This window comes from Arvicanthis niloticus, chromosome 14 (assembly GCF_011762505.2).
Source record: "Arvicanthis niloticus isolate mArvNil1 chromosome 14, mArvNil1.pat.X, whole genome shotgun sequence".
Classification (NCBI taxonomy): domain Eukaryota; kingdom Metazoa; phylum Chordata; class Mammalia; order Rodentia; family Muridae; genus Arvicanthis; species Arvicanthis niloticus.
Genome location: NC_047671.1, coordinates 52733910 through 52759565, shown reverse-complemented (window position 1 = coordinate 52759565; position 25656 = coordinate 52733910). Strand labels below are relative to the sequence as shown.

At 45.4% G+C, this 25656-nt stretch overlaps 1 protein-coding gene across 1 annotated transcript in view; it reads right to left on the bottom strand.

Annotated features, from left to right (window-relative positions):
- Gfra3 (GDNF family receptor alpha 3) overlaps positions 1-16640 on the bottom strand; it is a 30890-nt gene extending 14250 nt beyond the window's left edge. The window contains exons 1-3 of the mRNA XM_034517812.2: positions 16467-16640; positions 6475-6762; positions 1194-1286 (exon numbers count right to left, since the gene is read on the bottom strand). Of these exons, the coding sequence (XP_034373703.1) occupies positions 1194-1286; positions 6475-6762; positions 16467-16548 (463 nt within the window). The 5' untranslated portion in view covers positions 16549-16640. The remainder of the gene's footprint in view (positions 1-1193; positions 1287-6474; positions 6763-16466) is intronic.
- Positions 16641-25656: the final 9016 nt, after the last annotated feature.

Genomic DNA, 25656 nt, shown 5'->3' with positions numbered 1-25656 from the left:
CTCCTCCCAGTTGGCATCAGCAAGTCACACACTCATGGTCAACATTTGCACCCTCAAATTAAAAACAAAAGAGGGGGAGATTTTGGGTCTGGCATAGCCTTGGTGGGGGTGGAATAACACGGCTCCTTCCCCTGGGATAGGGCCAGCAGGTGTAGGCCTCCATGAGTGTTGATGGTTGCTGTGGGCATAAGGCTTGTCTGTATAATTATGTACATAATTTTACATTCCTTCTCTCTGTTAATGTCAATGACTCAGTGATAGTCAGAGACAGCAGGAGTCCAGGAGGCAAAGGTGTAGCTAATGTCTTAGCAAAATGGTAAATGCTGGGGCCTTCAGGACAGCCCTTAAGGCTGTGGAAAATAACTCTAAAAACCTGAGTTCAAAAGTATGTAATTTCTCAGCTATGCAAAATATAAGGATGCAATATGGATTATATGAGGGGCTTCACGAATCTAAAGGAGCAGAAGCAGCTGTGCTGTGAGCCAACATGTCAGAAAGATATCAAGGAAGGAAATAAAGCGATTTAGGGAGTAGTGATCCCCCACAGGAGATCCCACCCAGCTAAGTTTATGTTGTTGTTTATGCTTACAAGGGCGGGCAGATTCCTGAGTTCAGGGTTGGCTTGAGACAGAGCAAGGTTAGGCCTAGGCTTGGTAGAAATGGTAATTTCTGTGCAATGTTAAAAATGTGCTTGCTGTCTGCTAAGAATCAAAGGGCTGGGGGCTTGGGATGCTGATCCATAGGACAATCCAAAGGGAACCTGGAGTGAATGACTGGATTGATACGTAAAATAAAAGACTGGGATTGTGATCTGCAAGAGATGAGCTATCCAGAACTGCTTGGAACTGTCTCCAGCAGAAAACAGAAAGAGAGAGAGAAAGAGAGAGAGAGAGAGAGAGAGAGAGAGAGAGAGAGAGAGAGAGAGAGAGAGAAAGCTAGCTGTCTGGAGATCTCCGAGAAAGCAGAACGCAGAGAGAAAACAAGCTGGAAAGCTGTCTCAGGCAGAACCTAGTCTGCCAGCTTGGACCTACAATTTAACTTTGAGTCATTTGTTTTCGCTGCTCCCAGACACCCCTTCTCTCAGGACCCCCCTCTAAGCTGAGGCTGGTTCTTGGCAGTGCTTCCCTCAGGCGCCCTTCCCTCAGAGCCCAGCCCCAGCCTCCCTTTCCCCATCCTTGGCTTGTCCTCCGCACCTGGTTTGAGCATGTTCAGCTTGCTGAGATTCATTTTCCAGGGTTTGCTGGTCACTGTATCTTCATAGGGTGAAACATCCAACTCGTAGTCACCTAGAGAGAATAGCGAGTGTGTGAATGCCGAGGACAAGGACCTTTGAAGGGGAGCAGAGGGGCCTGAACCTGCTGGGTCAGACTGCAACGCCTTGTACAGCAAAAGAAAAGATATAGCCTCTTCTTACCTAGAGCTGCAAGCCATGCAGAGATGGGAATCCAGAGTCTTCAAGATACAGGACTCTAGCACATTGGATTTTAGTCTCTCTCTCTCTCTCTCTCTCTCTCTCTCTCTCTCACACACACACACACACATCATTTCATCCCTCCTACAAGACTTTAAGTTGGTAAGAAAAAACTGAGGATGAGGGGTTAAGTGGCTTGCTTGGATTCACATTAGCTTAATAAGAAGAACTGGGCTAGGCGTGGTACTGCACGCCTTTCACCACAGCGCTCTGGGACAAGGTCTGCACATCTCTATGAATTAGAGGCCAGCCTGGTCTATAAACCAAGTTGCCTGCCCATCAGATCTACATAGCAAGACTTTGTCTCAAAGAAAAGGGTTGGGTCTGTAGGTGGACTATAAAACTCTACACTGGTTCCAGAATTTCCATTCCTAAGTATAGACATTGCCTGTGGGCACACAATCAAGCAAGGAGGTGCTTTCTCTTGCCATTTAAGGAAGAGACAGAAAGGATTGTGTTCTAGGCTTAACAACTGGCTATGGAGACACATGATACAGCGCAAAAATGGAAGTGAGTGAGGCCAGATACTGAGTTGGACCAAAAAGAGAAAAATCAGGAAAAGATACAGTGACCTTACAACCAACACATTTCTCTCAGTCACCCCGTGGGACTATAGGCTCCTAACGGGAACATAATTAGGTTATAACATGGCAGGTGCTCGATAAATGCTAATTAATAAATTAATGCTAATTAATAAATTAATGCTAATTAATAAACCAAATAAATAATAAATTTAAATCAATCAGACTGGAAGAAAGAGGTGGGCTTGCTGGGTGTCACCTAAGAGGCTTTTATAAATGCATCTTGAGGACTGGAGGAATATGGGTGACATCACACAAACTGAAGAGTATGGGCTTTAAGAAAAGAAGACCTGGGAGCTCCTAAAGGGGAAGCAGGAGGTGGGAGAACCCAGAAATGCCTCTGGGAAAGAGCAAAAAGAGAAGTGATTAGGCTGAGACGTGGAAAGCAGGAACTAGGAAGGTAGCAGATGGTGACACCACTTCCAGTGACTGCCCTGTCACCCAAGCCTGTGGGAGCATCTCATCTCCCACTATCGCCATGATACTTCTGTCATAGGGTTTTACTGTTGTGAACAGACACCAGGATCAAGGCAACTCTTATAAGGACAACATTTAATTGGGACTGGCTTACAGGTTCAGAGGTAAGGTCCATTATCATCATGGTAGGCATGGTGCTGTAGAAGGAGCTGAGAGTTCTGCATTGATCCAACTGCAGCTAAGAAAGGACTGACTCTTCCACCTTGGTGGAGCTTAAGCATAGATCCTAAAGCCCACCCCCACAGTGATTCACATCCTCCAACAAGGCCACACCTCCTAGTAGCCCTTCCCATGGGCCAAGCATATTCAAACCACCACAACTTCCACGCCGCCTGTGAGAAGAATACAGGTGCTCAGCCCACTAGTGTCAGGCTTGGCCGTGTGACTTGCTCTGGCAGAAGGATTTTAGGCAGAAATGATGTCAATCACATCAGAGCAGAAGTTTTAAGAACCATTGCTCTGTTCTGCTGCTCCTCTTTCCCCTCCACCAGTATGGATTCTCCATGAAGACCAAAGGTAGAAGAACAAAGTCAGTGGTGGGAAAGCATCAGATGAAACATGAGCAAGACATGTATTTCCCTTTTCTAAAGTCAGCGGTCTGGTGAGCACTGTGGGAAGGGCTGGGGGTCTCAATGCTCCCATAACAAAAGCAAGGCCCTGGGTTAGATCCATAGCTCCAGAAAAGGGGAAAAATTCAACTAGGAGGAGAAAAAGAAATAGAAAGCACTTAGTATTTGGAAATAGATTTCTATGGTAATAATGTTTTTAAAATGTGTGGTGCTGGGCAGTGGTGGCGCACCTCTTTAATCCCAGCACTTGGGAGGCAGAGGCAGGTGGATTTCTGAGTTCAAGGCCAGCCTGGTCTACAGAGTGAGTTCCAGGACAGCCAAGGCTATACAGAGAAACCCTGTCTCAAAAACCAAAATATAAGGCTTGAAAGGGTTCAGAGTTAATAAGGTTGGTGATAACTCACCTGGGAAGAAGAACAGATCAAACCTTATGGGCACCCTGTCATTCACTGGGATCTCTCAATTAAAGGGGTAAGCAGTAAATCCTGCCAGTTGGACAAATATACTCAGAAGAAAAAAAAAAAGAGATTAAAGCAATGATTGTCCTATGGAGGTCTGGCAAGGGCAAGAGACTTGTTTTGTTTTGGTTGGTGTTTTGAGAGAGCATTTCTCTGTGTAGCTTTGGCTGTCCTGGAACTCATACTGTAGACTAGGTTGGGCTCGAACTCACTGAGATGCAGTTGTCCCTGCCTCCAGAGTGCTAGGATTAAAGGCAAATGCCCTCACACCACCACCTGGCTAAGGCAAGAAACTTTTAATTAGGTCTAGAAGGAGATACATATTTTAAATTGTGGGAAAGGCTACCGGGCTCATGAGATGGCAGAAATCACAAATATAAAAAGCAATTATGTGTTGTTCAGCCAAGAGTTACCAACCCATATTAAAAGAGACTGTGAGACAAAATTCCCAACATTCTTAGTCAGGAAGTAGGCTGAGAATATTGTTCAGTCCCCAAGGAGGCTGCAGTCTCTAGTGCCCATTTTAACCACGGCCAAAGAGAATAATAGAAAAGCAAGAACCGGGCTGGAGAAATGGCTCAGTGGTTAAGAGCACTGACTGCTCTTGCAAGGTCCTGAGTTCAATTCCCAGCAACCACATGGTGGCTCACAACCATCTGTAATGGGATCTTCTGGTGTGTCTGAAGACAGCTACAGTGTACTCATATACATTAAATAAATAATAATAAAAAAAGAAAAGCAAGAACCTGGCAGAGGGCTGGGCCAAGAGCCCAGATTGTCCTAGAGAACAATGGACTGGGCAACTCCACTGCTAGCGAGGGGAACATCCCTCACCCTAGGGAAGAGCCTTTCAACGTTGGCTGTGTGCCCGAATGCCCCGCATGCCTCCCATCCATCCCTTTCTTCAGGAGTTATTTGTGTCTCAGTTCTGTTCCTTACCATGGGCACAGAAGGCAGGTGACTTGTCTTATCAATTTCCAGGTTTCCAGATCAAGAGGAGCCAGATCCAGACCCAGCAGAGAAAATCCCTATGTTCTCAACACTCAAAGGTTGAGGGCAGGAAGATCACATGTCTAAGACCAGCCTGAGCTTGACCCTTGGGCAAACACATAAAAGTGTCCAAGTGCCAGACTTGGTATGGGATCCCCAGAGCTGGAGTTACAGTCATGAGTTTCCTCCTGGGTGCTGGGGAGTGAACCCAGGTCCTCCAGAAAAGCAGCCAGTGCTCTTAACTGCTGAGCCAACTCTGAAGCCTTCCTCCCCATCCCCACCCTTTTTGGGGGAGACAAGGCATCTCTGTGGCCTGGGACTCATCAAGCAGGTTCAGCTGTCTAGCCAACACACCCCAGGAGTCCACTTATCTGCTTCTCCAGCACTGGAATTACAAATATCACCTGCCCATATGTTTTGGTTTTTTATGTGGGCTTTGAGATCATACTTAGGTCTCCATGTTTGTAAGGTTACCTGAGCTACCTCCCCAGCCCTTTTCAGTCCTTTTTTGTCTGGAGTTTTTATGTTGTTGTTTGAGACAGGGTCTCACTAGCATAGCCTATCCTCAAATTTGTGGGGAATCCTACCCCCGTCTCTTGAGTGCTGAGATTCCAAGCCTTTCCATGCCCACCTATGGAAATCTTTTTTGTTACCACAACATAGTCCATTAAAAGCTGACTGGTAAACCTAGCAGTAGTAGCACATGCCTTTAATTCTAGCACTAGGGAAGCAGAGGCAGGTAGATCTCTAAGTTTGAGGCTAGCCTGGTCTACAGAGTGAGTTCTAAGACAGCCAGGACTACCCAAAGGAACATTGTTTTGAAAAGCCAAAAGTTAGTTAATTAATTAGTTAATTAAAAAGCTGACCAAGGGCTGGTGAGGTGGCTCAGTGGTTAAGAGCACTGACTGCTCTTCTGGAGGTCCTGAGTTCAAATCCCAGCAACCACATGGTGGTTCACAATCATCTGAAATGAAATCTGATGCCCTCTTCTGAGGTGCCTGAAGACAGCTACAGTGTACTTACATACAATAAATAAATAAATAAATAAATAAACCTTAAAAAAAAAAAAAAAAGCTGACCAGTAGAGACAGAAGCCTATGAAAAGAGACAGATGTGAATCTTCTGTTTGGCTCGCATGTGCCTTCTCTCTTGCTGTCTCCTGACTAATGAGTGATAGCCTTTCTGTTAAAGACTGTAATGACTGCTTCCTGCTCTCATGAACCAGTCCATTCCAGGGTTTTCTAAACCTGTTTATGAGTTGAGATTCCTCATTTTCTCTCAATATCCTGTTCAGGAAGTCCTCAGGCTGGGATTCTCCCTGGTTTAGAGCTTGTGAAGAGAACGATACAGGTAAGAAAAGTGGACATAAGGAGCCAGCAAAATGGCTTAGCAGGTGAGAGCACTTGCCACCAAGCCTGACAGCCTGTGTTTCTTCACAGAACCCACATGTAGAAGAAGAGAACCAATTCCACAAAACTGTCTTCTGACCTCCACACGCATACCCTGGCATGTGTATAAAACATATCTGCATATGTGAATAAATAAATAAATAAATAAATAAATAAAACTTTGAGACAGGGTTTCTCCATGTAGTCCTGACAGTTCTATAACGAGCTCTGTGGACCAGGCTGGCCTTGAACTCAGAGTCTTGTCTGCCTCTGCATCCCGACTGACAGGATTGCAGGCATGTGCCACTGTGTTGAAAATATTTTTAAAAGAAAGGTAGAAATAGGTGTAGGAGAGGGCAAAGTTTTAAGGAGCAAGAAGACAATGCCAAATTATCCTTCCATCTCTTACTGATCCCACATGTACAATTCATTTATCCCCACAAAATATTAACCATATGGCCTGTCCTACATACACCATCCAGAAATGACTCCCCCAAATCCACTCTCCCTGCTGAGCTCACTGTAGGATGGCGGCCTTACCAAGGCTTCGGGCAGGGTGAACGGTCCAATAAATGTCCAGACAGGTAGCTTGGTGTTTCATGCGCCGGTGGCACCTACAGTCTATCAGAGAGCTGTTCCTGAGTTGTTCTGCTGCCTCTAGGCAGTCTGCAGACATGGCAGACTCCTCCAAGGGCAAGGGCCTGCTCTGACTGGAGGTGCAGGAGGCCAGGTGTTGGTAGGCAGCCTTGCAAGCGGGATTCGCCTCGCATTTCTTTCTGGCCTGGGTACAGCTGTTCACAAGCCTGTGCTCTGTGGGAAGGGAGTTTCCTGCAAAGGCAGAAGTCAAGTGAGTCCACAAAATCTGCCTGGAAATACTAAGTCATGAGGTAGTGTAGGGGAGATTGCCAATGAAACCATGAGAAAATCTTAGGGTACCACAAAAGCCCTTTAAGAATAAGTGTGGAGGGTGTTGAAAAGATCAGCAGCTAAGAGTGCTGACTGCTTCTTCCAGAAGACCCAGGATCGACCCTCAGCACCTATATGGTGGTCTCAAAGCTGTCCATAACCCCAGTTTCAAGGGATCCATTACTCTCTTCTGACTACCAAGGGCACCTGCATTCTGAGTTGATTGATATATATCATGTGAACTGGACAGTCTGCAGACATTATGATATATAAACAAAGCAGACAAGGCCCAAGAGGAGATGAGGGTGGGAAGAGGTTGCTCAGTCTCTAAGGAGGCAGAGTAGGCCAGGTATTTGGAAGTAAACTTAACAATCCTTCCAGGAGTGGGAGAAGAAGGTCCTGGGCTGAGCCATACCACAGGCTTCCATCATAACCAGGGTTGAGAGTGGTATGGGAGCACCAAAAGAAAGTTAGCAACGACTTTGAGTCTTTTGTTTGAAACACCTTAAGGTATACTGGTGAGATAACTCAGTGAGTAAAGGTGGTTGCCACCAAGCCTGACGACCTAAATTCAATCCCTAGGACCCACGTAGTGGAGAGAGAAAACCAACTTTAAACAGTTGTGGTATGGCGTGCATCCTCACACCCACAATTAAATCGAACGTCGTTATTAAAGAGGGGGGATTTGATTGACTTATTTGCTCAGAAACATCAAGATCAGTTGCAATTCGGTCTCAGAAGAAGCTCTTGCTTCTAGGATGTAGTGTCCCCACTATGCACCAGGACACATCATAGCTGTTTAAAGCAGAGGTTCTCAAGCTGTGGGTCAAGACCCTTTTGGAGCTGGGCAGTGGTGGCACATGCCTTCAATCCCAGCACTTGGGAGGCAGAGGCAGGCGGATCTCTGAGTTCGAGTCCAGCCTGGTCTATAGAGTGAGTTCTAGGACAGCCAGGGCTACACAGAGAAACCCTGTCTCGAAAAAACAAACAAACAACAACAAAAAAGACCCCTTTGGAGTTAAATGTCCCTTCTACAGGGGTCACATATCAGATGTCCTGCATATCAGATATTTATATTATGATTCATAACAGTAGCAAAATTACAGTTATGATCTAGCAACAAAATAATTTTATGATTGGGGGTCATCCCAAATCATATTAAAGGGTTGCCTTATTAGGAAGCTTGAGAACCACTGGTTTAAAGTCACAATTTGGGGCTGGAGAGATGGCTTAGTAGTTAAGAGATAGCACTGGCTGCTCTTTTCAGAGGACCTGGATTCAATTCTCAGCATCCACATGGTGGCTCATGGCCATGTGTAGCTCCAGTTTTAAGGGATCCCATACTCCCTTCTGGTCTCCTCCAGCACCAGGCATGCATGTGGTACAGACACATACATGCAGGCAAAACACTCATATACTCATATAAAATAATGATATAACCTAAAAGTTAAATGTCCTGATCCTAGGATACTTTTTGTTGTTGTTGTTGTTGTTTGTTTTTTTGAGATAGGGTTTCTCTGTGTAGCCCTGGCTGTCCTGGAACTCACTCTGTAGACCAGGCTGGCCTTGAACTCAGAAATCTGCCTACCTCTGCCTCCCAAGTGTTGGGATTAAAGGTGTGCACCACCACTGCCTGGCCCTAGAATACTTTTGAAAAATTAAGTGAAAATTTTAGCAGTCCTTGTTAATTTGGACCACCCAGTGCTATCATAAGTTCAGCAAGTCCTGTTGCTCAACAAGCTATCTGGAATCTGCCTGTCATTTTCCTTGACTGTAGGAGTAGCTATGGTGGGAGGAGAAAGAGAGAAAGAGGAGGAAGGAGAGGAAGAGGAGAAGGAAGAGGAGGAGCTAGGAGAGAGACAGAGAAGGTGGACATGGAGGCTGATGTTTGCTTGTCTATAGCAGTCAAAGGTTGTTGGTATATCTAGGTTGGGTATTGGTTACACTTCTGATTGTATGGGTATCTTGTTGTTGATCATTACCAAATATATAAGCCTTTGGATAATCTAAGCATTAGAGTCTCATTTGTGCCGAGCCCCTGTGGTTGGCGGGATAGTCTGAGCAATACCCAGCCTAGCAGAGACAGCGTGGAAGACTGGCAGAGCCATCTCCCACGCTGGCGTCTCATGGGTGGCAGGGCTGGTGTCTCTGGCTGGCCGTTTCTAGCTGCAGCGCGCACATGGCCTCATGGCCTAGAAAACCTTTTATTAGAAAACTTTTATTGCATATCTGATATCCTGCATGTCTGATATCTGCATATTCACACTGCATAACATTTACCTTCCTTTACGATTTTTTTAATTATATTTATGAAGGGCATGTGTACCATAGCACATGTGTGGGGGTCAGAGGACAACTTACAGGGTTTGGGCCTCTCCTACCATGTAGGTCCCAGGAATTAATCCCAGGTCCTCAAGTTTACTGGTAAGGGCCTTTACCCGCTGAGCTACCCAGCCAGCCCCCCAGATTTACCTTCTTATTTATTTTGTGCCTATGTTTGCCTTCATGAATGTATGTGCACTGTGTGTGTGTGTGTGTGTGTTGCCCACGGAGACCAGAAAGCAGGGGGCAGAAGTAGGATACCCTGGAACTAGAGTTTGACACAGTTGTGAACCTCTATATGGGTACTGAACACCAAAACTGAGTCCTCCACCAGAGTAGCAAAGTACTCTTAATCACTGAGTCAAGTCTCCAGCCCCGCATGCTTAACTTTGGGGGAAGATTATCAAGTTCTTTTCAGCAGAAACTACGTTTTTAGAATCCCACCACCAACCTGCAAGGATTCCAGTTCCTCCTCAGACTTACCGAGTCTTGTTACTTTCCACTTTTATTTCTTTTTTTTTCCCTTTCTTCTTTTCTCTCTCTTTTTTTCCCCACTTTTATTTCTATCCTGGCCTTCCTCATGGGTGTAGAGTATTAGCACAGATGCAAGTGGCTTTCATGTGCACTTCTCTAATAACTAAGGTTTGCTGAGCACATTCTTATGTGCTTGTTAGCCATCTGTATATCCTCAGTAATAAACTGAAGACTAAGATATAGGAAAAGTCCATGAATAAAAGATGTATAGATAAATGAGTTTTATAACCTGAATACATCTATGTAACCAGCATCCAAATAAAGAAGCAGCACATTACCCGTGGTCCGGAAGGCCTCTTCTAGGCACCACCAAGAAAACCAGTATCTTCTTGGTGGTGGTGGTTGTTTTGTTTGTTTGTCAAGACAGGGTTTCTCTGTGTAGCCCTCCCTCTCCTGGAACTTGCTCTGTAGATTAGGCTGGCCTTGAACTCACAGATCTGCCTGCCTCTCTCTCCCAAGTGCTGGAATTAAGGGGGTGTGCCACCAGGTAGGGCTTTGAAAACCAGTATTGTATTGCTAACATTAGAGATCAGTTTTATTTTCAGTCACTTAATAATATGTGCATTTTTTTGCATCTTGGGATGTATGTATTTATGTGTGTGTTTGTTTATTTGTGTGGCATATTGCCTGTGTGACACTTATACACAAATGTGCAGGACACGCACACATGTACACACATGTGGAAGCCACAGTAGCATATAGGGTGTCTTGTTCTCTGCCTATGGCCTTGCTACGAGATCTCTCACTAGGCTAGAAGCTCACTGTTTTGGCTAGGCTGGCTGAGCAGCAAGCTTTCAGACTCTCCCTGACTCTGTCCTACAGTAGTCCTAGGCTAACCTTAACTACCTGAGGGCCTGTCTCAAAAAACAAACATGGACTTTTAAATGGTCATGGTGAGTCACACTTGAGAGGATTGTCTCTAGGCTAACCTGTGCTACAGAATGAGACTCTATTTAAAGAAAAGAAAGAAGAAAAAAGATAGAAAGCCACACAGCTAGTAAGTGACAGAATTATTGTCACCTTCCATGGATTTTGCTATTGATAAACCCTCACTACCCACTACTTTGGGTAAATTTCACTAAAGTTTGACTGAGCAAAATAAATTGTGTCATGCTCATACCTGTAATCTCAGGTAGTTAAGGTTAGCCTCAGACTTTCTATATAGTGAAGGATGCCCTTGAACTTCTGAACTCCTGCCTCCACCTTCCAAAAACTGGGATTACAGGCCTGCACCACCATTTACAGTTTAGAAGCCTTGTCTAGGTGGGCAAGATATCCTTTTCTACCAAGCTATGAAACTATTGCAGGCTGTCATTTGACCTCCACATCTTTGCCCTCCATCCCATCAAATAAGTAATCAAACGTAAAAGATAAAAGAGGAAGAAGAGGAAGAGGAGGAGGAGAGCACCATAGAGATGGTTCAAATCTTTTTTTTTTGGGGGGGGGGGAGGGGGCAGGTGTTCCAGACAGGGTTTCTCTGTGTAGCCCTGGCTGTCCTGGAACTCACTCTGTAGACCAGGCTGGCCTCAAACTCAGAAATCCACCTGTCTCTGCCTCCCAAGTGCTAGGATTAAAGGTGTGTGCCACCACTGCCCAGCTAGATGGTTCAAATCTTAAGAGAGAATAATGTTCTTTTGGAGGACCTGACTCCCAGCATCCACATGAGACAGCTCATAACTGCTTACAACTTCAGTTCCAGAGTATTCAAGGCCCCTTCCTGGCCTCCACTGGCACAAATAACACAGACACACACACACACACACACACACACACACGCACACACACACAAATAATGAAATAAATCTTTCAAAAATTTTAAAAAGAAAGTAAATAAAAAGGGGGAGGGCTAGAGAGTTAGCTCAGAGATTAAGATCACTTGCTGCTTCTGCAGAGGACCTGTGCTCAATTCCAGCATCCACATTACCGCATCCACTGTAACATCACTCCCAGGAAATCATACACCTTCTTCTAGACTCCTCAGAAACTGCACACAGTGGTATACAAACACACTCAGATAAAATATCCGTGTGTGTGTGTGTGTGTGTGTGTGTGTATGAAATAAAAGTCTTATTTGGTAACTTTATATGTGCAAGATGGGAGCAAAGCTCCTGAATTTTCAAAAATATTTAAGGAAGGCATGAGATTTACTTACATTGTGTTGTGTGTATGTGTGTTGTGTGTGTGAAACATGTGGTACATTTTCCTAATGACCAAGGATGTTGAACCAAAATGAAAAAAGCTTGCTAGACATGTTAGTGCATACCTTTAATCCCAGCACTTAGAAGGCAGAGACAGGAAGATCTCTGTGAGTTTGACATTAGCCTGGTCTACACAATGAGTTCCAGTTCAGCCAGGACTACATAGAGAGAGAGACCTTTTCTTAAAGAGAGAAAGAAAGAGAGGAGGGAGAAAGAAAAGGGGGAAGAAAGGAAAGAGAAGAGGTCTTTACCAAAAGGGGGTCATGGATTTAAGCAAGTTGAGAATTTTAGAAAGTTTAAAGAGACACTTATTTTACATAAATATGGGTTAGTGGCTGATTAAAAGAAATATCATAGGTTTCGGTCTCATTTCAATCACCGAACTAAATAAACACTTAACAAAACCAAATATGGAGTCCTAATGCATTCCTAAGGAAAAGCTCTCTCGGGACTTTTCCTGAGCCCTGCTGGATTTACCAGCTTTCGGTCACAAAGAACTTGGAAGACACTTTATATTTCAAGAAAAAAAAAAAAAAAAAAAAACCAAAACAGTAGAGGTTGCTTCCTGGATTGTGAAACAAGGGCTTAATCTAGAGCAAGGTCGTAAATGCAGACAGCACAGATGTTTGCCTTAATTGACACATATGTTCTCTCGGCTGGTGCTGGGAAACCGAATCTAGGGCCTTGCTCAGCTTAGGCAAGGGCTGTGATACTGAGTTGTACACATGGTTCTTCTTTACTTCCTTTTTTATCTAAAGTTCTACGCTGACAATTGGAAATTGAGCCCAGGGTTTCACCTATGCCAGGCAAGTTCTACCACAGATCTATATTCTTCTCTTTCCTTTTAAATAGTATTTATTTGTGGTTTTTCAAGATGTGCTTCCTCTATGTAGCTTTGGCTGTCCTGGAACTCACTCTGTAGACCAGGCTGGCCTTGAGTTCACAGGGATCTGCCTGCCTCTACCCTCCAAGTGCTGGAATTAAAGGTGTGTAGACTCTACCCTCCAAGTGCTGGAATTAAAGGTGTGTACCACCACTGCCCAGCCTATTCATTTACTTTTGAGACAAGGGCTTCCTAGGAAGCCAGGACTGGTTGGAACTTGATATATAGCCCAGGTGCTATAGAACTCACTATGTAAACCAGGTTGATCTTGTCAAATAGACCTGTCATTCATTGTACCTCAGCAGAATGAGAGGTACAATGAATGAGAAAGGTGTTTAATGTTTGTCTCTGACCCTAACACGCAGCCACATGTTAGGAGCGTCCTGGTGGCAGCCAAGCCAGACTGATGACTACTAAGATCACAGATGTGTGCAACCTCATCAACTTTCCCTCTCTGTTTACCTACTTTGACCTTTAAAAAAAAAAAAAAAAAAAAAACTTTTAGAGATGTAATTAGTGGCTATTTAAAAGCCAGATAAGCCAGGCATGGTGGTACATGCCTTTAATCCCAGCACTCAGGAGGCAGAGGCAGGTGGAGCTTTGTGTGTTCGAGGCCAGCCTGGTCTACACAGTGAGTTCTTGGACAGTCAGGGCTGGGTATAGAGACCCTGTCTCAAACAACAACAATAACAACTAAAGTATCATGCTGTATATGATGGTGGCACATACCCTTAGCAAGATGCTATCTCAGGAAGAAACTTTTTAAGAAGCCAGGTGACTTCACAGTTCTATACTAAGGTATCCCAACTTCTCTCGAAAGAGTGAGTACGCTCAGGCTCCATGCCTATAATCTTACATCCAGAATTAAGTAATGGCAGCCTCATTTAAGCATGTAGTGCCTGTTCTAACTGGTCCTAACTGGATTCATCAGAGACCGATTGTCAGCCTCTGCTTTGGAACACACATTTGTCTCTCTCCAGTGTGGTTCTTTGCATGGATACCCATTTATGGATGAATGAGCCAAGAAAAGGAACAAGCATTGAGGGATACAGCCAGTCAAGCCTAGTTCAAAGTCGGAACCTTTATGTTTGGCTTAGGGTGAGTCATGGTGTTCCTTACTCAGTTGTTAACAACTCCCTGTTGGTCTTTGCTCATAAACAGCACTTGGCAGCTACTGGATGGAAGTGGTATGAGGTGTGTGGCACGTGTATTTGTATCTGTGTGTGTTGTGTTAAAGAGAGTGTGTGTGTGTGTGTGTGTGTGTGTGTTGTGTGTGAGTGTGTGGTATGTATGTGTGTTGTGTGAGTGTGTGTCTGAGTGATTGTGTATGTTATATATGTGTGAGTGTGTGGCATGTGTGTGTGTACATGTGCCCACATACATGTGTATGCATATGTATGTGTAGGGGGGTGTGATGCTGGGGATTAAGCCCTAGAGACTCATAAATGATAATAAAGTGATTACACTTACACCTCAGCTCCATCCTCAGGCCCTGGGAAGGCCACTTGAGCAGAAATTATTACATATTACTGTGGAATGAACCTGCCATCATTCTGCTTCAGCAGATAATGAGGAAGGTGTTTAATGTTCGTCTCTGACCCTGACACGCGCCACACGTTAGGAGTGGGGTTCTGGGAGCAGCCAAGCCAGACGGATGAGTTCTTACTGCCGACATCCACTGATGGAGGCAGACTATACAGACTAGTCTTTCCTTTTTTTCCTTCCTCATCTACTTCTCGTGTGTATGTTGTATGTGCATGTGTGATTGTGTGTCTGGATGCCCATGAATGTGTTTGTGTGTCAAGTGCCTGTGGAGGCCAACAATCAATGTTAGGTGCCTTCCTTTATGGCTCCCCAGTTTTATTTTTTGAGACAGGTTTCCTCACCAAACCTGGAGCTCACCCTTTTGGCTAGCCTGGCTGTCCACCCCGTCTCCACCCTACTGCTGCTGTTGCAGATGTGAGCTGCTGCTCCCAGCTTTTATGTGGGTGCCAGAAGTTGAGTACTCAGGGCTTCATGCTTGCACAGGAAGCTCTCTACCTATTGCAGCCATCTCCCCAGACACATATGCTAGCCTTCCCTACCCCCTGCAGTATTTTTTTTAGAGACAGGGTGTTGCTGTGTATGTAGCCCAGGCTAGCCCGGAGAGTGCTGGCATTACAGCACTATGCACTGCTCACCCTCTTGCTTGGGATTCTGTCCACGCAGGCTAGGTTGGTTGGTTTTGTCTTGTTTTCCCACTAGGGCTCTGGCAGGAGACCCACAACGAGACTCCAAGTGCCCTTCCTCATTCCTAAAGTCTTTCTTAGCATGAATGATGGCCCTTAGGTTTCTCTTTCTTGAGGTAGAAGGACATGGTTCTACATCAGGCCCTGAACTATTTGACGCCACTCTTACTCTTACTGTGGGTCAGTTATCCTCTGGGGACGGCATTGCACTGAGTGCCTTGCTGGGGGAAAGCCATATGACCTGGTAGGGAGTTCCCACAAGGAATCTGTGGGACTCCTGACAGTGGGGGTAGGGTGTCTCTGACTCCTTTGCCTGCTCCCGGGACCCTTTTCCTCCTATTGGGTTGCCTTGTTCAGCCTCAATGTGAGGCTTTTCCTTGTCTTGTTGCATCATGCTTGTCATGTTTGGTTGTTTGCTCTTGGAGACCTGCTGTTTTCTGAAGGGAAATGGAGGAGGGAGTGGATTCAGGGGAGAGAAAAAGTCGGGGGAAATTGAGAGGAGATTTGGAAACTGTGCTCAGCTTGTACATTGTGAGAGAAGAATCTATTTTCAGTTTTTAAAAAAGTGTATCAAACAAATGGGTTTCAAAAACAGAAAAGAAAGACAAAGGAAGAAAGAAAAAGGAAAGAGAGAAAGAAGTCTACAAGTGAACAAGCAACAGTCACAGTGAGAGTGGGGGTTGTAGCTCAGTAGTGTGCTCTACTAACCCAGCACCTCTGGTTCCATCCCCACACATCACAAAGCAGGAGGGTGAGGTGGCACGCATCTGTAAGCCTAACACTTGGGAGGTGGAAGCAGGCGTTCAAGGTCATCTTCTTATACATAGCTAGTTCCAGGATAGGGCCACTAAATGAGACTCTGTCTCCAAAATTAACTAATTAAAAAGCATATCCCAGTGTAGGAGGAGAGCATGTTGGTGGTAAACTTCTCAACAATAAAACCAGGTGATGAGATTAGCAAATTCTAGGCAGTTTACAAGCCTACTCTGTAGCAAGTCTATGCAAATTCTTTCTTTACCTCTCTACCTAGTTTCTGCTTCCCTTAAGCGATATAGAAGAGTTGAAGGCCACTTAGAGCCAGTGGCAGCCTCTGATCAGATTCTCCTCACCTCCTGGGGATACCGACTTGGTAGTGTCCTGGCTGCAGGTGTCCCATGACTGCTTTAGAAGCACCTCAAAGAGGGAAGAAGTAGAATCGGGAGCGAGGAGACGCTTGGCTGGCCAGGATTTCCTAGGGCTCCACCTACTCTAGTCCATACTCTTGTATAGTGTTGGAAACCAGCCCCTTTCTGACACTCTGGGCTTCCTAGAGTAGGAAGTAGTGTCCCCGACTCGAGGGACAGAGGAACGCGACCAGAAGGCAGCTAGCTGCACCTTTTCTCCGAAGCAGCAACCTGTGCCCCGTCAACACTCTCACCGCCATCTGCCCTACAGCCCCAAGGGTTTCTGAATGACACTTACCTGCTCCAAGTGGCAGCCACAGAGGCAGCACCAGTAGCAGGATCACCAGCGGCGGCGGTCGCGGGCTCCGGGAGAGCCCCATGGCGGCTGTGGACGCCCGGGACACGGCAGCGCTGTCTGCGCTGGGCGCCGCGTTCCCCTGCCTTGGTGCACCGGACTCGGCGAGCTGGGCTCCCTCAGCCGACACCTCCCACCGCCGCCTCCCGCCCCTCCTCGCGCCGCCGCCACTCTCCTACTAGGGTCGTGGGCACCGCCCTCCAACTCTGAAGCGCCCAGCGGCATCGGGCGGCTATTACTCCGGGACCCAGAGTGGGATGAGACTTTAGGGCCACTTGGGGTCAACAGCGTGCGCCGCTGGAGTCTGCCCACCTACTGACTGCTGCCAATTACCCCTAGCAAGATTGCGCCTAAGTGTCTGTCAGAAACAAAGCACCTCTTTCTTACCCCCTCTGCCCATCCAGGAACAATAAGCTCCACAAATGAAATACTGAAACAACCAACGCTTTAACCAACCAGGTACGGTGGCTCACTCCTGAATCTCAGGAAGCAGGAAGATTGCTGTGAGTTGGTCCTAGCCTGACCTACACTGTGAGTTCTAGACCTGTCTGGGAACAAACCAAAGCCAAACTAAACCAAGAAACCTTCAACTATCACAAAAGTATCTTGTTTTCTTGTGTGTGTGTGTGTGTGTGTGTGTGTGTGTGTGTGTGTGTGTGTATTTGCACAACTGTTATCTCATTTGCCCTTAAGCATTTCAAAGGGTAAGATTTTATGATTATTAAGATCAAGATTCTGAAAACTGTTCCCTACACTGAAGAAATGACTGAGGGTGTATAACCGGAGTGGATCTCAGGAGTTTTGCTAAATCACACTACTCCAGAATTAAGTTCCTTTGACCTATGAGAGCCAGTCAAAAGGATATTCTGCCTACTCCAACGCCTTCTTTCCCCAATCCCAGCTAAACAGAGTAAGCACTGACCAAAACTAAGATGTAGCTGTTTGTAGAGTGAGTGACTATTACAATACTCAGAGGAGGCGGCAGGACTACCAAAAGCTCAAAGCTAAACCAGTCTTGACTAGAGACCATGCCCCCAACCCCGCACCCCCATCATATCCTACCCCCTCCCACCTCCAGTCATTGAGGAAAGTGACTTGAGACACCACTTCCCTGTCCATTGTCAGATGATGAGAGAGTTTGTGAGCAAGCTACTGTAGCAGGATTAAACTAGTTAGAAATTGCGGTGTCCAGAATGCAGCCTGTCACCTGCGAAGACATGGAGAATTATTTGGCCTGGACCTGATTAGCTTCCAGAGTAAAAACTAACTTGGAAAAATTAGAACCAAGCAGAGTGGAGAGAAAAAAAGACAGGAGCGAAGGGTGGTGCAAGAGGAGGGTTCACCCCCTAACCCTCCAGCTCCAGCACCCCACCTTCCATAGACTGGCAGAGGGCCAAGAGGGAGGGTATTGTGAAGTAGATAGAAACCTGAGATTTATTGGCTGCTTAGTCTGAATATGGCCATCCTGCTGTGGCCTCTGGGGGGCATTTGCAGATGTAATCAGCCCAGAAAGAAGAGTCATTCCAGCCAGGGGTGTAAATCACCCTTCACAAAGCTAGAAAAGAGACATGTGGCCCTAGATAAGGAGAGGATTGAGTGGCCTCTGCGCCCTTCCCTCCTTTCTCCTGCCCAGCGGGGAGCTGGCTCCTGATCTGTAATGCACTTTAAATGGGGTTTGTGCTGTTTTAATCTCTATCTGCCCTGCCCGTTTACAGGAGACCTGTGAAAGTGAACATCTGGCTCCCCAGCTATTGTACAGGGCCTGTTCGCTCCCAGCCCCACCCCCATCCTTAAGTACCCAAGCCTTCCCTCCACTGACATCAGGAAACCTGCAGCTGGGGAGCTGACGGCATCAACATTCCACTTAATTCTTGAAGGCGAAGGCGTTTCAAAAAGAATTTACAAAGCAAAAGGAAACAACTTTCAGGTGGTTGGGATGCTAGAAATGAACCAAGTACCAGGAACTCACCAAGATGTGGCATAGTTAAAGGGTAACCCATTCCCCAGCAACCAAGCTATGTCCAGTTCATTGCAGAAAAGTGCCAAAAGTATCTTTCCAATACTCTTCCCATAGAATGAACAAAGGATTTTGGGTCTGTCTGTCATGGTGATACATACATTTAATCCAAGCACTCAGCAGGCAAAGACTAGGTAAATCTCTATGAGTTTCATGCCAGCCTTGTCTACACAGTGAGAGATTATCTTTTTTTTTTTTTTTTTTTTTTTTTTTTTTTTTTTTTTTTTTTTTTAAATGCAGGAACAAGGTCAAGAAGATTGACTAGAGCTGCCAACTTCCACTGAAGAGGCCAGCCTTTCCTGGTAACAGAGGAGGTACCTGAGGCATTATTTCCGTCTGAGCTTACCATCACTGGCTTTAATGAGGACTGGTAACTAAGGTTAGGGAGGATAGAAGAAGCAATTAAATATGACTTTAAGACCAGTATTGACAGCCCTTCAGCATACTCTCTCCCCAACGACTCAGACTACCAACACCTGCTAAATATGTGACCTAGCCTTTGGGAAACTTGTATGTAATGATAAATGAGCCAGTCATTTTTTTTTTTTTTTTTTTAAAGGTTTTCCGAGACAGGGTTTTTTCTGTGTAGTCCTGCCTATCCTGGAACTCACTGTGTAGACCAGGCTGGCCTCAAACTCAGAAATCCGCCTGCCTCTGACTCCCAAGTGCTAGGATTAAAGGCGTGTGCCACCACTGCCCGGCGAGCCAGTCATGTCTAAGAAGACATTACTCAGCCATCACTCGATTCAATATCAGACTGACTATATGCACAGCTTTGGCTAGTACAAAGTAATTAAGACACAAGTCTGGCCTTGGGAGACCTTATAATCTACTGATGATGCTCAAAGGTCCAAAGTCCTCATGTCTTACTGCACTTTCGTTTACAATGTTGATTTTCTCCTCTCCTGATTAGGCTAATGGATTGTGTCTTCTGTAATCTACCGTCCCTATTGAGCTTTAATTTCTAAATCAGAATGGTAGTATGGCGAACGGTTAAGAGCACACATTATAGGATTGCCTAAGTTCAATGGTCTCTCCAGCACTTGCAGGGTGACAATGTCAATGTTCTGTGCTCCATTTCTTCATGTGTAAAGCCGAGGACAATATATTATAAAATGTTTAACAGTTAAGTACACATTAGGCATGGAGTTTAGCAAGTGCCTTTGGCAGAGTGGCACTGAACAAATTGTAGTATCTCAAGTGGAGTACAGAAGTTCGTTATCCTATGAACTTTGCTAGTTCAAACCACCTGACCTGCTAATTTTTTTTTGGGGGGGGGGTGGTTTTGAGACAGGGTCTCAACTAGCTCAGGCTGGCCTTCATCTCCATTTGTGATTGAAGATGACCTTGAACTCCAAATTCTCCTATCTCCACCTTCCAAGTGCTCAGGTTACTGGAGTGACACATCATACTTGACTTTACCTTTTCCTTTTCAATTTTATTATTATTGTACGTGTGAGTATGGGCGAGAGGGTACCACATTACACCTGTGGAGGTCAAAGGACAACTGACTTAGTTACCTTTCTATTGCTGTGGAGGAGATACTACGGCCAAGGTGTCTCTTCTATAAGTTTGTAAAGGCTTACAAAGAGTTTGTAGGGCCCCACAGTTTCAAAGGGCTAGAGACCATAACCATCTTGGGGAGGAGCATGACGCCAGGCAGGCACGGTGCTGGAACAGTGGCTGAGAGCTGACATGGTAAGAGAATAGCCAGGAGACAGAAAGCTACAGGGGAATGCAGTGGGTTTTGAAGTGACACACCTCCTCCAACAAGGCCACGCCTCCTACCCCTCCCATACAGTCCTACCAACTAGGGACCAAATATCCAAACAAATGGGCCTATGGGCTTGGGGGGGGGCGGATTCTTATGTAAGCCACCACAATGACACTCAGGGATTCTCTCCTTCCTAGTGGTCCTGGTCAGGCTTGCGGAATAAGTGCTCAGCTGCTGAGCCATCCTGTTCAGCACCCTTGTCAGTTGTGGGGTTTCTATGTGTAACTCTAGCTATCCTAGAACTCACTCTGTAGACCAGGCTGGCCTCCAACTCAGCCTGTCTCTGCTTCTGCTGGGATCAAAGGGATGTACACCACTGCTTGGTCTTATCAGTTTCTTAAGGGCAGGGATTTTGTCAAGTTTAAACACTAGGGGCACCAAAGACTGACAATCCTATATATACATGTTTGAATGAATTGCCTTTCCTTTTTCCTAGACAGGAACTTTCAGTGTAGCCTCGGCTGACCTGAAACTGGCTATGTAGACCAGGTTGGCCTAAACTTGCAAAGATTCTCTTGCCTCTACCTCCTGAGTGCTGAGATTATAGGCATGTGCCACCTTGTCCACCTGTGGTACTCTGGGTAATGTTTGCCTGAACTGAGTGAGAAATATCTTATGTCTCCCATTTTATGTTCCTAGTAAGATTGGCCAGGCACTGAGATGAAACCGATAACTACTCCATTTTTAGAGCAAAAGATTTCCATTCTTTACTACCTGACAAATATCAGGTAGTTAAGCCCACCAGTGAGAGCTATGACCCTATACAGCCATGTGCTCTGGTGTCTGCCCTTGCCCTACGCCACCCATGAGTTCTCAAGAACCTACAAATGGAATGCAGATTTAAAGCTCGACACATCACCCGCTCCCAAAAGCCACATTGCTGTTGCATGAGGATTCAGAAAAATCTATGAAGCAGGGGAGGGGTACAAAGGATGGGTAAGAGGAAGAGTACTCAGAACATATTATAACTCTGTGTGAAAAAGAGAACAAGACTTTTAGATTCTTGTTAATACTGCATAAAAACCTGGAAAAGAGAGAAGAAAACATAAAGGGTAACTACTACTTAATGTACTTGTGTGATATTTTTTGTTTTGTGTGTGTGTGTGTATGCTTGTGACATATTATCTGTTAGACCAGGCTGGCCTCAAACTCAGAAATCCACCTGCCTCTGCCTTCCCAAGTGCTGGGATTAAAGGCGTGCGCCACCACTGCCCAGCTGGACATATTATCTCGAGTAGCCCAGACTACCCACAAACTCAATAAGCAGCCAAGGATAATCTTGAACTCCCAATGCTGTCTCTACACCCACAGTGCTGGAATTACAGCTGTGCTCAAACCCAAGGCCTTGTAAATGCTAGGCAGTCTACAGAGCTACAAGCCCACCAAGAATGACCTTCAACTCCTTATCTCTGAGCCGCTCTGTCCCAGCATTGGGATTACAAGTGTGCCACCACTCCTGCCCTTTCTGTTCCTGTTTGTTTGACAGCAGATCTCACACTAGCTCAGACTAGGCAAGAACTCACTATGTAATTGATTGGCCTCACACTGTAGGCCACCCTTCTGCCTTAGCCTTGAGTGCTGGGATTAAAGGTGAGTCAACATGTGAGGCAGCTTTGTGGCATTGTTAACCTCTTTGTTCAACTTCTTTCAATAGGATTGTTGTGAAATAGTGTGTGTGTGTAAATGAGTTTAGAAAGTATGTAGCAAACAGCTACAAGTTAACTATTTCTATGAATTAAACAACCCAGGCCCAATACCAATACAGATAAGAAATCTTGGGGCTACAGAGATGGCTCAGAAGTTGAGTACTGACTCCTGTTGCAAAGGACCCAGGTTCAGTTCCTAGGACTCACACAGTGGCTAAAACTCATTTGGGCTTCCAACAGAAATGCGTACGGCATACACACTTATATCAGGCACAACACACACACAATAAATCCTAGGAGAAAGCTGACGCTCACCCATCCAATACCTGCTTAGCACATAATGTTCACTATTCAGTGCTTTAACTGAGTATTGCCCCACCCACCAAGTGACAAGACACTGTGGGGGAAACGCTGCCTTTTAGACAAGTACCATCTTTCACAAGAAGATAACGTCCTAAGCATTTTTCTTTTCTTCTTCAGGCTAACTGGGAATTTCTGCCTGGTCCTGGCCCCAGTTCAGGTAGAACTGAGTAACAGTACTGTCATCCCTCTGCCCTCACTCTCTACTTTTGGAAGCCGAGCTCAAGGTTCAATAGCAAGCAAGGTGGCATTCATTCTGAGGACAATTCAGAGTAGAGGCTGCTGGCTGCCTTTGAGAATACAGCAGTGCCCTCTGCTGTGAAGCTTGCATTTAACAAGAAAGCAGACCGGCCACAGGCACGGGCTACTCCATGGCTGCCGCCTTCTTTCCTATGCACTTACATCAAGAATGCTAGACTATTCCAGATTCTGGGAAGATTCCCATCCCCAGCCACCAGTTGTCTGTCTATGCTTTTAGAATGCTTCCTCCTTCCTTAATCTTGGGTTATCAGTCACTAGTACAAGAGCTGTGTATCTTACCACACGATGAAAGCCTGCCCACCTCAAAGAGCTCCGGAGCTCACAAGTTTGGTCTTAAGACTGACCTCTCCTTGCACTTCTAATTTCTTCCCCCTCCCAATCTGTCCCTGCTTTTGATTTCTGAAGACCTGTACCCATCTGTCCTGGAACTTGCTCTGTAGACTGGGAAGGCCTTGAACCCACAGAGATCTACCTGCCTCTGTCTCCTGTGTGCTGGGTTAGGTGTGTGCCATTACCACCCAGCTGAAGAGTAGTTTTTCAAAGTTTATTTTGGTTGGCATCTTAGGGTTCCTATTGCTGTGATAAACACCATGACCAAAAGCAACTTGGGAGGAAAGGGTTTATTTTAGTGTGCAACTCTCAGCTCACTGAGGAAACGCACAGAACCCAAGGAAGGAATCTGGAGACAAGAATATAAGCAGAGACCATGGAGGAACACTGCTAACTGGCTTGCTCAGACTACTTTCTTCATTAATCCAAGACCACTAGGTCAGGGTGCCACCACCTAGAGTGAGCTGGGCCCTCCCATATCAATCACCAGACAAGAAAATGCCCAGCAGACTTACCTATAGGCCAACTGTATGGAGAAACTTTGATTAAAATTCCTTCTTCCCACATGACCCTAGTGTGTATCAAGTTAACACTAAAAATTAGCCAGCACAGCTAAAAATTAGCTGGTGAGGTGGCTCAGTGTGTAAAGGCATTGCCTCTAAGGCTGATGTTCCCGATTCAACACCCCAGGCAGGCGGTAGGAGGGAATCCTGCAAGTTATTCCCTGGTCTCCACATGAGCAAATGCACATATATACACATTCTATATTATATTTTTTAGAATTATGTTTTGCTTCCATGTATGTATTTGCACCAAATGTGTGCCAGATGCCCCAGGTCAGAAGAGGCTGTCAGATACCTTGGTACTAGAATTAGAGATGGTTTGAGCCACCATGTGGACATCTTCTGTAAGAGCAACAAGTGTTCTTAACCACTGAGCCATCTCTCTAGTTCTTTAAAAAAGAGAAATCAAAGAAAAAAAAGTCGAAGTGTCTGCCATGTATAGATGCCCATGGAGGCTCTAAGAAGGCATTAGATCCTTGAGGCTAGAGTTACAGGTAGCTGTGGGCTTGTCTATGACCATGCTGGGAACTGAACTTGGGTCCTCTGGAAGAGCAGTAAATACTTTTAACTGCCAAACCACCTCTCCATCCCCTTGCCATTTTAGAGCCATAGTCTTATATAGCTTATGCTGTTATGTACCCAATGTCCTTGACTTTGTAATTTCCCTGCCTTTATCTTCAGACTACTAAGATTAAAAGCATGACCCAGCACACCCATTTACGGTGCATGGAGATAACCCAGGGATTCATGCACACTAGACAAGTGCTCACCAACTTAGTCATTCCAGACTGGTCTGCGCTGGAGAGTGAAATCATTGGCTGCTGAGATGGCTTAGGGGTTAGGAGCGCTTGCTGTTTCCAGCACCCACATGGCAGCTCACAATCATCTTTAACTCGTTCCAGATCTAGTGTCCTATGATGGCCTCTGCAGGCACCAAGCACACAAGTGGTGTGTATGTATGTATACACACACACACACATCTATACACATGCAAGGGAAACACTCATACACATATATTAATCTTAAAATAAGACAATGAAAAAGTTCACCACATACTATGAATCTTGTAGTGGAACTGTTAGGTCCTAAACTCAGGACGTTTGTTCCAGGTTTGAGACCAATCAGCATCATCCTGCCTTGGCCTTTAGAGATACAAACATGTACCACTAAATCCAGCTCAATAATAACAGTTCAAACTTCCAGAGCAATTGTTACTATGCCCCAAGGTGCATCAAATTACCTGAAAAGTTACTCAGCTTTTAATCTCAGTATATACCTGAGGCTGGCTTTGCACTAGCAGGGAACTGAGTATAACTTTGAACCCCAGTTCTTCCTGGGTCCCACTCACTATAGGAACTCACTCTACACTTGGCACCAAGTTTTTTTTTTTTTTTTTTTTTTTTTTTGGGGGGGGGTGGTTACGAGACAGGGTTTCTCTGTGTAGTCCTGGAACTCACTTTGTAGACCAGGCTGGCCTCGGGTACCAAGTTTTAAAACTCAGAACCTCAGTTCTGGCATAAAATTTGGAGTCATGAATTAAATACACACACACACACACACACACACACACACACACACACACACACACACACACACACACACAGAGAGAGAGCTTGACCAATCTGTGTACCATCCTTGCAGGGGTCATACCTTTGTTCCACTTTTAGTATATGCCCTGCTGAAGCATGCACCAAGATTTTTTTTTTTTTTTTTAATTTCAGACAGATTCATACGATGCTGAGAGTCGAGGCTCTAAGACTTAAATAGTAAAGATCTTTGGCATTATCAAGTTATACATGAAGTCTCACAGACATGTGCTTGTGTGTATGAGGAAGTCAGGGGATAACTTCAGGTGTTGGTCTTCATCTTCCACCTTAAGACACGGTCTCTTCTGTATGCCAGGCTACCTGGCCTAAGAGATTCCATGGCTTTTGTCCCCCACCCCCCACCCCCGTCTCATGGTCAGAATCACTATGATCACAGATGCACAGCAGAGTGTGCCAGCTCTATATCAGCTTCTGAACCGCCTCCCCAGGCTGACGATATTTAACTGTTTATGGTGTACAAGCTCTGACTCAGGGCTCTTGTGAATACACAAGCCCCTTTTAAAGGAGCCTCCTCTCATGACTATTCTCTCTTTTTTTTTTGTGGGGGGTTTGTTTTGGTTATTTTTATTTTTGTT